We start from the raw sequence: 12,777 nt of genomic DNA, 5'->3' as shown, positions 1-12,777 counted from the left end.
GTACCCGGCTCTAAGACAAGAGGGTCTGCAATCGGGTGGAGACTTGTGGGGAAAGTCGCATCCCGCATTCCCCTGACTCCCCAGACCCCTCAGACCCTCCCAACCCTCGCGCTCCCCTTAGTGCTCCCTGCAGCCATTTGAGAAGGATTTCGTGCCATTTTCCCACAAGTCTTCCAAGGGTGGAATGATTTTTCGTTCTCTTACCCTGCAAAAAGAAATTACCAAGGGGCTCTCCTAGTTCGCAGGCTCACCCCTACCCCGCGCGAGCTTCTGGAGCCAGCCTTACCTGCACCCGCAGTCGCAGCGATGAGCAGGGCGACGGCCCAGCGCAGTCCGCAGCCCGCAAGCCTCATGTTCCCAGCCTCTGCCTGTCACGCCCCGGGCCGGGCTGCTGTCCGCTGTGTCCGCTCTGTAAACCCGGGCTTCGCGCGGCCCTGACGCGACTGCACGCGGGGCCCCAGTCATTTGCAGCATTTCAATGTGAGGTTTCCCATAGAGGGAGGAGTTTGCAGTGGGGTGATTTTCAAACATCTTCACCTCACTGCGAGAGGAGGAGTTTCGAGAGGAGGAGTTTGGAACGGCCGATGTGACATGGGCTCCTTAACCCGTGAAGCCCTGACTCGGATTCCAGTCCTTTCCAAAGCCGCTTCGGGACAGGCTGTCGGATGTGTCCCATTTGGGTAGCCCCTGAAGAGAGGAGTCGCCGCCACGCCCACCCCCAAATGGAAATGCGCGTCTCCTGAAGGATCTCCCTTACATTTCACTCCACTTTTAATTGTTACGTTCTCTTTGGTGCCCAAAGGAGATTAGCAACCACCTGTCCTTCTAAATCGTCTAATTGGCCAATGACATCTCCCCTCTGACTCAAAAGGAAAAAAACTAGAGATGCTGGAAACTACACCCCCCTACCTCTGTCTCTCCTTGCCTTTTCCTTTGTAGGAATTGTTTATAGATTTTAACTGTTTTGTCATATATAGTCTTAGAGGGTTCTTCCAAATCACCCCATAAACAGTTATTAATGAGGCATTTAAATAAAATCGTCACGAAAGTACAGCCAAAGACTGATTTTGTTTTGTGGAATCCAGCACTTGGATGAATTATGAGCAAAAACATCTCTAAAATCAATTGACCCAATACCTGGGGTCTGGACATAAATATTGATTTATCCTTTAAGGAGAAGGAGTTGAATCAACAGAGAGGCCCAAAGCCTCTCCCCAAAGCAAAATGAAAACAAAATAGAGCTTTCAGAACTGAACCCGATTGCCTAAACCACAGAGGGCTGATGGAGAACAGCTTTCAAGAATCAGGGTGTCTCTTTGGAGATTCATGAACTTCCCAGAGGCCCCTGGCCAGAAAGCCTCCCGTAAGGGGTTTGGTAGTTTTGGAGGGTTCCCTCAGGAATGAGCAGAGTTCTCTGAGGTTTTACAAACTGAGCTTGGCAAGGCATACTTACCTCTCAGCAGGCTTACAGGAAACCCAGGAAAGAAGGCAGAAAAGAGGCAGAGAGGAAGCAGAAAGAAAAACAGTGATTTAATCCAGGGGAAGAAATTTATAGACAGTGTTTGGCAGTAAAGAGCCCCAGCTTCTGAATCAGACAGACCTGAGTGAGTCACTCAGTTTTGTTTTGTTTTTTAACACTTATTTATTTATTTAGTCTGTGAAGGGTCTTAGTTGTGTCATGCTGGATCTTCATTGGGGCATGCGGAGGTCTTTAGTTGGGGCATGCATGCGGAATCTAGTTTCCTGACCAGGGATCAAACCTGGGCCCCCTGCATTGGGAGCGTGGAGTCTTACCCACTGGACCACCAAGGAAGTCCCGAGTTATTTAGCTTTGCCAGTTAAAAAATGGAAGATAGGGACTTCCCTGGTGGCTCAGTGGTTGAGTCCACCTGCCAATGAGGGGACATGGGTTTGGTCCCTAGTCAGGGAAGATCCCACATGCTGCAGAGCAGTTAAGCACTGCTGAGCCTGCATGCCACAACTACTGAAGCCTGCGCGCCTAGAGCCCGCTCTCCGAAACAAGAGAAGCCACCGCAGTGAGAAGCCCACGCACTGCAAGGAAGAGTAGCCCCCACTCACCGCAACTAGAGAAAGCCCGCACAGCAAGAAGACCCAACGCAGACAAAAATAAATAAAATTTTTAAAAAATAAATAAAAATTAAAAATGGGAGATAAAATAAATATGGGAGAGAAAGTAATGCCACTTCCCTTACTTGGCGGGTTCAGTATCAGGGTCAAAATGAGATCATGAGCAAACACCTGGAGAAATTTACAAGGGCAGGCAAGTTCTGGGAGTTGCAACATTTCTGAATGTGTCATCATCCAATTCCAATTCCTTACACCATATGCTCCTTTTTTATTTATTTATTTATCTTTTAAAGTCAGGAGCCCTAGGTGTGATTTCCCTTCAGAAAAATTGCAAGACCTCACTGGCTCAGTTTCTGTTGTGAGCCCATGCTCACAGAAAGAGAAAGCCCATGCCAAGTAATGAAGACCCAACGCAGCCATAAATAAATAAATTTTAAAAACTGTCTAAATAAATAAACGTGATTGGAGCCATGCTTGCTTGGCACATAATAGACAGTGTATGGGTTCCCTGTTTTGTTTGGCTGTCTTTGCAACTACATCTCTTTTTTTTTTCCCCCCTCTCTCTTTTCTTTAGGGAACACTTTTGTTGACTTGAAAAAAAATGCACAAGAGCTGCAAGTTAAGTTTTATTTGGGGCAAAATGAGGACTGCAGCCCGGGAGACAGCATTTCAGATAGCTCTGAGAAACTGCTCCGAGGAGGTGAGGGGGGGAGCCAGGTTATATAGAAGTTTTGTAACAAAGGACAGGTAGTCTGAACATAAAAAGATTATTGTTAATTAAAGAAAACCAGATATCTCAAGTTAAGGAATTTAGCGCTTTTCTCTGTATGGGAAGATGTAAAAGTCCGGGCTCACTGGACTCATTCCTTTGATATGCACCTCAGCTATCTGGGGCCAGTATCCTGTATTTTCACATCCTGAATTTCCTCAGGGCTCACCATCTCCAGAGTGGTTGCAGTCTGTTGGCTGCTAGCTGGCAGGTATTCTTTTCAGCCCTGAGTTTTCTTAGGGCTCACCGGGTCACATTGGAGGGCTGCAGTCATTGATGACTGTGACACCCTTTGTCTATTGATATGACAGGAAATATTCCATTTACAAATATTCCATTCCATTTATAAATATTCCATTTATCACTTTCTTTCTCATAGGAACTTGAAAACAATCCTTCCATGGAATCCACTTCATCTGAAAATTCCTAGACTTGCAAAGTCATTCAAATCCAGGGCAGGCATTTTCCTCATTCTAATTAACGGACAGCCTTCTTTGTCTTATTTTACACCTCTCGAATTCACCAGGAGACTCAGACCAGAATAGGTCTCTGAACAAAGGGGTCTGCTTTTGACCAAGGTGAGCCTTCGTAGCTGTCGTCTGGCCTTTGACCCAGAAGTCAGCAGACAGAGGGTGAGTAACTGCAGGTGCCTTGGTGCCTTCCAGTAGGTACAATTAGAGACTTGCCTTGACTCGGTAGCCATCAGTTATCTCCACAAAAACGTCTATAAGCCATGTGAGGGCAGAGACAATGGTTTATATATCCAGCGCCCTGTGGTAGTAAGGGTTAAATAAATAAATGAAAATTAGAGGTGTTTCTTTTTTTCCACACTACGTGGCTTGTGGGATCTTAGTTCCCTGACCAGGGATCGAACCTGCCACTCCCGCAGTGGAAGCGCAGAGTCTTAACCACTGGACTGCCAGGGAAGTCCAAGAGATATCATTGCTGGCATAGCTACAACAACATTAGAGATGCCCTGCTTCTGAATTCCACTATTGTTGGGATTTTGATAATTCAGAACTCAAATTTGTTCTGGGCTGCCAGTCCTTCCTTTCAAGCAGAACACCAGACTTGTGGGCAAACCTGTATTGAGAACATGGAGAAAGCCCCAAGTCTGTAGTTGGGGAGATTCAAAATTGAGGAAGACACCACCTCATCCTCAAGGACTCCGGGAGAGAGAACACGGCAGGATGTGTATATAAACATGAGCCCATGCAGTGCCAGATGGAGAGTGCAGAGGCTACTTCTGGTATGAGATGTGGAAGCCTTCTAGAGAAAAAGTATATTTTCATTTAGCTTGAATTGGTGAAACATTTCTCTGGTTAGGAAAATGTAAAAAGACTTTTTCTTAAGATCAGGAACAAGAAAATGATGCTTGCTTTCAACCCTTTTATTCAACATAGTATTGGAAGTTCTAGCTAGTGTAATTAGGCAATTAAAAGAAAATAAAAGGCGTCCAAATAAGAAAGGAAGGGGCTTCCCTGGTGGCGCAGTGGTTGAGAGTCCGCCTGCCGATGCAGGGGACACGGGTTCGTGCCCCGGTCTGGGAGGATCCCACATGCCGCGGAGCGGCTGGGCCCGTGAGCCATGGCCGCTGAGCCTGCGCGTCCGGAGCCTGTCCTCCGCAACCGGAGAGGCCACAACAGTGAGAGGCCCGCGTAACGCATAAAAAAAAAAAAAAAAAAAAAAGAAAGGAAGAAGTAGGGCTTCCCTGGTGGCCCAGTGGTTGAGAATCTGCCTGCTAATGCAGGGGACACAGGTTCGAGCCCTGGTCTGGGGGGATCCCACATGCCGCGGAGCAACTAGGCCCATGAGCCACAACTACCGAGCCTGCATGTCTGGAGCCTGTTCTCTGCAACAAGAGAGGCCGCGATAGTGAGAGGCCCGCGCGCCGCGTTGAAGAGTGGCCCTCACTTGCCACAACTAGAGAAACCTCTCGCACAGAAATGAAGACCCAACACAGAAAATTAATTAATTAATTAATAAACTCCTACCCCCAACATCTAAAAAAAAGGAAAGGAAGAAGTACAGAAAAAGTAAAAGTTTTATTTTTTATAAATTTATTTATTTTATTTACTTATTTTTGGCCGCGTTGGGTCTTCGTTGCTGCGTGCGGGCTTCTCTTGTTGTGGAGCACGGGCTCTAGGTGCACAGGCTTCAGTAGTTGTGGCTCACAGGCTCTAGAGTGCAGGCTCAGTAGTTGTGGCGCACAGGCTTAGTTGCTCTGCAGCTTGTGGGGTCTTCCCGGACCAGGGCTCGAACCCGTGTCCCCTGCATTGGCAGGTGGATTCTTAACCACTGCGCCACCAGGAAAGCCCTGGCCAAATTATTTTTGACAAGGGTGCCAAGACCGTTCAGTGGAGAAAGGACAGTCTTTTCAACAAACGGTGTTGGAAAAACTATAACCACATGCAAAATAATGATGCTTACTATTTTGCATACTAACTTTCACCATATACAAAAATTAACTCAAACTGGATCAAAGACTTAAAAGTAAGAGCTAAAATTATAAAACTTTTAGAAGAAAACATTGGGGTAAAACTTCATGACATTGAATTTGCCAGTGAGTTCTTGGCTGTGACAATAAAAGCATACAGAATAAAGGAAAAAACAAATAAGGTGGACTTCATCAAAATTAAAAACTAAAGTGCATCAAAGGACACTATCAACAAAGTGAAAAGGCAACCCATAGAATGGGAGGAAATATTTGCACATCCTATATCTGGTGAGATTAATATTCAGAACATATAAAGAACCCCTACACCTCAACGACAGCAAAACAAACAGCCCAATTAAAAAACAAGCAAAGGACTTAAATACACCTTTCCAAAGAAGATATAACAATGGCCAATAAGGGCCTGAAAAGACGTTCAACATCACTAATTATCAGAGAAATGCAAATCAAAATGACAATGAGGGCTTCTTTTAGAGGGTGCCTACATGCTTCCTCCTACAGATTGTCAACGAAAGGTGAGAAGGGGCAGGAAAATGACATTTGAGACGAGGCTCAGGGGAAGGAGATTTGCCAAGGGAGGCATTTTGGGAAGAGGGACCTGCATGTGCAAACACCTGTAAGTGTGTGGTGTGAAATTTCAGTGTGGCTGAGGTTTAGGAAGATATGGCTGGAGAGTTGCCAGGCTCAGATGATCAGGGCCCCATGTGCGCTCAAGGATTTGGAAGAATTTAGAAGTCTCTGGCCATGTGGAAGAAAAGACTGGTGGGGAGTGAGGGTGGGAGCTGGGGAACCAGGGAGGTGCAGACCACACTGGTCCAGACCAGCGATGGCAGCGGTGGTGGACCAGGTAGGGGCCAAGGATGGAGAAGAGGTGGGTGGATTGAAGATACTTAGAAAGGAGAATGGTTGAGCTGGGGGACGGACTGGATGTAGGAGGCTGAGGGAAAGGGATGAGAGCTGAGTTAGATTTCTTGGGGCCACCGGAGCCACCTAAGAGGTGGGGACACAGAAGCGGAATCAGGTGTGGGAGGAACACGATGAGTTGGGCTTTGGGCACCTTGTCAGTATGAATGCTCTGGAAAATACAAATGGCCTCATTGAAACAGAAATCTCTGAGACCATGACATAAACTAGAAACCAACTATTCTGTTGAATTAAACATTGGTGAGGAATCAAGAAATGGGTCGTAAAATGGACTTGTGTCCAGAACCTCACTAGCTTGGAGAAGCTCCCAACTCCATCCTCTTGTCCCCTGCTTCCAGGGGTAACAGCTGTTCAGGATATAGTGTGTTTGGGGGTATATCCTGACAGGACTTTCTCTGAATGTTTATGTGGCAGAGACATGGTCCAAAGCAAATATCTGAGACCCTGTGTGTGCTAAAAAAAAGGCATCTTGGGACTTCCCTGGGGGCGCAGTGGTTAAGAATCCACCTGCCAATGCAGGGGACACAGGTTCAAGCCCTGGTCTGGGAAGATCCCACATGCCCTGGAGCAACTAAACCCGTGCACCACAACTACTGAGCCTACTCTCTAGAGCCCGTGAGCCACAACTACTGAGCCCGCGTGCCTAGAGCCCATGCTCAGCAACAAGAGAAGCCACCACAATGAAGCCACCGCACACCACAATAAAGAGTAGCCCCCGCTCGCCACAACTAGAGAAAGCCCACGCGCAGCAATGAAGACCCAACGCAGCCAAAAATAATAAATTAATTAATTTTAAAAAAGGCATCTTGCTGGACATTTGTGTAGCTTGCTTTCCTAGCCTTAACATTGCTCTAAAGATCTTTCCGTGTTAGCTTAATTAGACCCATGTCATTTGAAAAATTGTTTTAGGATGTTCCAGTTGCTATCACTGTGTAAGAAATCACCCCACAGCTTAGTGGCTTAAAACAACAGTTTGTTCTCTCTCTTACTTTGTGTCGGGAAGGTGGGAAGGGCTCAGCTGGGCAGGTGCACACAGATGGGGTTTGGCCAGCCGTCTCTTTCTCCTCCTGTGGTCTTGGTGGTCTCTCGGCATGGGCTTCTTCGGGCTTCCTCACAACATGGTGGCTTCTAGGCATTTGGGCTGTTCCATGAGAGCTGATGGCTTTAACAGGGAGTGTTCCAACAAACTGAGGTGCTTTGTATGACCCACTCTTAGTGGTCACATTGTCACTTCTATTGCACTCTACTGCTTACCAAGAGTCCCAAGCCACAGTCAAGGGAAGGAGAATTAGATTCCATGTCTTGGTGGGGGAGTTGCAAGGTTCTAGAAGTGCATATGGGGTGGGAGATACTGTTGTGGCCATCTGTCACATGTGATGCTCCATACTCTTCTGACTGCCGCCCTCCCAGTCCTAGCTGTGTCAGGGCACCCCAGGGGCTCCCATCACGCCCTGACCATCTGGTATTCCAGCCAAAGGGACCTGCTCACCCAAGTCTTGCTGGGGCCTTCCCTGACTCCCTGAGGACACAGACCTGGCTACATTACTCAACGCAGCACCCTTTCCAGGGGCCATTTCACCCTCCCAGACCCAGGGCCTTTCCTCCAGATTTGGAGCAGGTCCCAGCCCCCGAGGACTCACTCCTGTGCCCCACAAACCTGGGCCCAAATCTGTGTGGCCTTGGGCAAGTGTCTCAACCTCTCTGAACTTCACTTGTGTCATCTGTGAAATGGGAGTGAAGTCCACACCCCTCAGGGTTGTTGGGATAAATAAATGGGGGAGGAAGGCACTGGCCAGCCGGGCCGAGATAGAGGGGAAAGGACTGTCCAGATAGATGGATGCTGAGAGCAAAGGCCAGTGGGGGGTGGTGGGTAGGCAGTTAGCAGCTGTCACCAGGAGCGACAGGAGTTCAGGCTGGTAGAGGTCTGTGGTTCCTGGCCAGTGTGCACATGAGGGCCAGGCTGGTTCCAGGACCTCAGGCCAAGGTCAACGTGGGAGAGCCAGGCCAGGGGGATGACCTCTCACCCCCAGCACAGCCCACGTGTTCCTGGGTCACCATCACACTTGGCTTTGCATGTGTGGGTGTTCAGCTCAACTAGCTCCTCTTGTTGATGCCCTTCATTTGTTTTCTTCAATTATTTCTCTTTTCATTGTCACCGTAGAAAAAACAGAAATGCCCAAAGAAAGAAATAAGAAACCTCCGTGAGCATCGTTTGGCTTCTCATCTCCTAGTGGGCTCAGAGGGGTGCAGAGAACTGCCCAAAGTCACATAGCCTGGACGTGGCAGGGCCAGGATTCAAACCCACGACCACCCAATGTGGGAGGAAGGCAAGTGGGGCTTGACAACCACTGGTTCTAGGACTGGCTGTGCAGGCTTGGGCAAATGTTTCCCTTCCCTGTGCCTCAGTTTTCTCATCTGAAAACTGGGGCTAACCACCTCGAAGTATGCAGTGAGCGAGTAGTGTGCCCACAACTTTAGCTGGGCACATAGGCACCAGAAAATAGGCTGCATTTCTCAGCTTCCTGTGCAGCTAGGTGTGGCCACTTGACTATGTTGTAGCCAACGAGCACTTAAGAGAGAGTGAAGTGTCAGTTTCCAGAGAGGATCTCCCTCCCCTTGCCTCCTTGTTGATGGCTGGAATGTGGAATGGATAGATGGAGCACCGGCACCCATCTTGGGCCATGAGGTGATGCTGGACATAGGGGTGGCAAGTACTAAAGCAACGAGACAGAGAAGGAGCTGTTCTCCAACACTGAGGCACCAACTCCAGACTTTGACATGAGAGAGGTATGAACTCATGGCAAATATTATTTTGGATTTTGCTGCCATCTATTCACCAACAAACTATGTCAGACAAACACTTTTCTCCTACTCAAATTTCACATATACTTTTTGCCCCCTCAAGGGACACATTTTTAAATTGGCCTCAGTCTAAATACCGTGAAATCAAGGTGAGCTGCTTTTCTGTAAACATTAAAATAAATTCAGATTTGTTAAAATGAAGTCAAAGCCATTCACACACACAAATGTGGACTTTCAAAATGACATGAGTAGCTTGGCAAATCCACTCCATAAAAGCAATCTTAAAAGGAGACAGAGTTGTCAAAAACAACCATTTCAGGATTCTGGATATTAATCAAAGGCATCTGACAAATTAAGAAGAATTTACTCAAAAATAATTACTGAATGGCAAGGTAAGAGCAGTGGGAGGTAATGGTTTTTTTTGGCCTCCCAGCTCCTATTGGACTGGACAAGCCATGAATATCACTGCTGGAGGAGGCTGGCTTGACTAGGAGCCAAGTAACACCTCAGGCCACTGGGCAAATTGGAAACAGCAGGGATCTCAGGGTGGAATGAATGGGGAAGGCCAAGGCCTCCTAACTAGCTGAGGTTAAGATGCTGGCTGCAGATGGGTAAACCAGTCAGCATTCAATCGGGAGGTCCTGACAATGAGGGAGCCCCGTCAACCCACAAATCCAAGCAAGCTGCTCAGCAGGAGGCCGTGTGCACGTGTTGGGAAGATGCAAGAGGGACGGCAGGAAGCAAAGGCAGGTCTGGCTTGCAAACTGCCTGAGCACGGGCCCCTGGCACAGGGCCTCACTGACTCAGGGGTTTGAGCACAACCTCTGTGCCATCACTGGCTGACCCCGAAGCTAGGCCGACCCAGGGGTGACTCCGAGAGGGAGTCAGCTTAAAGATAATGAAAAACAATAACTTTCAAACATTGAGCAGAGACATAAACAGCTGCACACAGTGGGGGAGAGAGACCCTACAGAGTCAGCTCAGCAATAACTAAAACAAACAAAACAAAAATGCCACCAGGGGCTTCCCTGGTGGCGCAGTGGTTGAGAGTCCGCCTGCCGATGCAGGGGATAGGGGTTCGTGCCCTGGTCTGGGAAGATCCCACATGCCGTGGAGCGGCTGGGCCTGTGAGCCGTGGCCGCTGAGCCTGCGCGTCCGGAGCCTGTGCTCCGCAACGGGAGACGCCACAAGTGAGAGGCCCGCATACCGTAAAAAAAAAAAAAAAAAAAAGCCACCAGGACAATGCCCTGTGGGGGGGGGGGGTTGGAATTCAGAGCTGCTAAAATCTATTATTTTAAAATGTCCATTTTTGAGTGAATTCCCTGGCCGTCCAGTGGTTAGGACTCTGCTTTTACTGCCGAGGGCGTGGGTTTGATCCCTGGTTGGGGAGCTGTGGTCCCACAGGCCAGGCAGCAAGGCCAAAAAAAAAGTCCATTTTTGAAAAAAAAAAAAAAAAGCAAGACATGCAAAGAAAGAGCAAAGTGTGACCCACCCCGAGGAAAAAAGCAGTCACTAGAAATGTTCTCTCCAGGGGTCCAGATGCTGGATTTCACAGCAGTCAATAAAAATATGTTCAAGGGCTTCCCTGGTGGCGCAGTGGTTGAGAGTCCGTCTGCCGGTGCAGGGGACACGGGTTCATGACCCGGTCCGGGAGGATCCCACATGCCGCGGAGCGGCTGGGCCCGTGAGCCATGGCCGCTGAGCCTGCGCGTCTGGAGCCTGTGCTCCGCAACGGGAGAGCCCACAACAGTGAGAGGCCCGCATACCGCAAAAAAAAAAAAAAAAAAAAAGAAAAAGAAAAAGAAAAAGAAAAAGAAAAAGAAAAAAAAATGTTCAAAGAATTAAAGTGAACAGTGTTTGAAGAATTAAAGGCAAATATGATGATAATGACTCGCAAATACAAGATCTTAATGAAGAGACAAAAACTATAGAACCCAAAGTAAGTTCTGGACTTGGGAGCTCTCCCTGATCACCTGGGCTCCCACAATGCCCTGGGATTCCTGTGTCACGGCTCTGACTGCTGTGTGGCACATGCCGTTTTTTTCCGAAATAAAATTTATTTATTTATGGCTGCTTTGGGTCTTTGTTGCCGCACGCGGGCTTTCTCTAGTTGCGGCGAGCGGGGGCTACTCTTCGTTGTGGTGCACAGGCTTCTCATTGCGGTGGCTTCTCTTGTTGCGGAGCACGGGCTCTAGGCGCGCGGGCTTCAGTAGTTGCAGCACGCAGGCTCAGTAGTTTTGGCTTGCAGGCTCTAGAGCACAGGCTCAGTAGCTGTGGCGCATGGGCTTAGCTGCTCCACGGCATGTGGGATCTTCCCGGACCAGGGCTCAAACCCGTGTCCCTGGCATTGGCAGGTGGATTTTTTCTTTTTTTCTTTAAGTGTCTTTTTTTTTTTTTTAACATCTTTATTGGAGTATAATTGCTTTACATTGTTGTGTTAGTTTCTGCTGTATAACAAAGTGAATCAGCTATACGTATACATATATCCCCATATCCCCTCCCTATGGCAGGTGGATTCTTAACCACTGTGCCACCAGGGAAGTCCTGCATCTGCCTGTTTATGTGACTGTCTCCCTGACCCCACCTTAGCTGCAGAGGGGAAGGGACTGAGCTGTTTGCTCCCTGCATGACAGGGCAGGCTTGAACACATGATGGAGAATGGCAGTGCTAAGGGAGCCAGAGAGCCCAGGCTTGCAGTCAGATGGTGTGAGGCCTGGGCAAGGTGTTTGCCTTTGCGTGGGCTTCAGTGTCTTCCCCTGTGAAATGGGACCCCTGGGATCTGGTGATGGGAGGACAGGGCCCCGGATATGGTGAGGCCCCACACGGAGCCCCAGGGCCTCGCAGCGCTTGGGGTGGCAGCGGACATTCACCACCACCCCAGGAGCCGGGAATGAGTCCACCAGAAGGCAAGACTTTTGTAGGTTTAATTTATTACTGTTTGACATCCAGTGACACTGACATACCCCCACCGGGCCTATGGACCCCTGGCCCTGGCGAGTCTGACCTGTCCAATAAAATACAGTACGAGGAGTGGACGGCTACACACATGCATCCACAGCTTAAACTACAGTGATTCCAAACTGCGGCCAAAACAGTACTGCCAGGGAAGGAAAAGAAAAACAGGTGTCGCATGTTCCCCAATTCATAATTCTTTTTTTTTTTTTTTCTCATTTTAAACAGTTAATGCTGTTACCAACGCTACTGATGCCAGGACAGGGCCAGACACAAACAGTCCTACATCTTCTCTGCTGTATAAATATGGAAGATTTTTGTTTATACAGTTTATCCCAAGTCTGAAACTACATCTGCTGCTACCCGTTACTGCTAAGGGCTACACCATCTCAGATCTGGAACGAGCGGCTCGGGGTTGAGACTCTGGAATGTCGGGACTCAGTCTTCCTCGCTGCCACTTCCTGAGCGGTCCTGGAGGGGGGACAGGAGGAGAAAGCGTGAGTCAGCCCCGCCCTCAGGAGCACCCCGACTGGCGCCGACCTCAGCTTTAGATGTACTCAATCACCAATGCAGGCAGCAGAACCGCTCTGCCCTGCAGGGAGCGGGCAGCACTGGCTCCGCGAGGCTGGGTGCAGACTGGCCTTTGCCCTCATCCCCTGCTGCCATGGCCACACCGTGACGTCACCGTTCTCCCACAGACTGTCCCCTGCGTCCACATCGACTCTTCCTCGGGACGTGGGAGGCTTGCTGGGCCTTCCCTGCTCTGTCCCACTGCTGTCTGCCTGTC

At 48.8% G+C, this 12,777-nt stretch overlaps 2 protein-coding genes across 6 annotated transcripts in view; both read right to left on the bottom strand.

Annotated features, from left to right (window-relative positions):
- Nucleotides 1–506, bottom strand: part of LDLR (low density lipoprotein receptor) — a 36,197-nt gene extending 35,691 nt beyond the window's left edge. For 4 of the 5 annotated variants that reach the window (XM_032626290.1, XM_032626292.1, XM_032626291.1 and 1 more), the window contains exon 1: nucleotides 287–506. In XM_032626290.1, coding sequence (XP_032482181.1) covers nucleotides 287–353 — 67 coding nt within the window. In that variant the 5' untranslated portion in view covers nucleotides 354–506. The remainder of the gene's footprint in view (nucleotides 1–286) is intronic. The other variant, XM_032626294.1, reaches the window with a different exon arrangement.
- An 11,440-nt stretch (nucleotides 507–11,946) lies between these two features.
- Nucleotides 11,947–12,777, bottom strand: part of SMARCA4 (SWI/SNF related, matrix associated, actin dependent regulator of chromatin, subfamily a, member 4) — a 68,350-nt gene continuing 67,519 nt past the window's right edge. The window contains 1 exon segment of the mRNA XM_032625240.1: nucleotides 11,947–12,461. Coding sequence (XP_032481131.1) covers nucleotides 12,429–12,461 — 33 coding nt within the window. The 3' untranslated portion in view covers nucleotides 11,947–12,428.

This window comes from Phocoena sinus, chromosome 3 (assembly GCF_008692025.1).
Source record: "Phocoena sinus isolate mPhoSin1 chromosome 3, mPhoSin1.pri, whole genome shotgun sequence".
Lineage (NCBI taxonomy): Eukaryota > Metazoa > Chordata > Mammalia > Artiodactyla > Phocoenidae > Phocoena > Phocoena sinus.
Note: the sequence above shows the minus strand (reverse complement) of the source record. Positions and strands in the feature narration are given on the sequence as shown.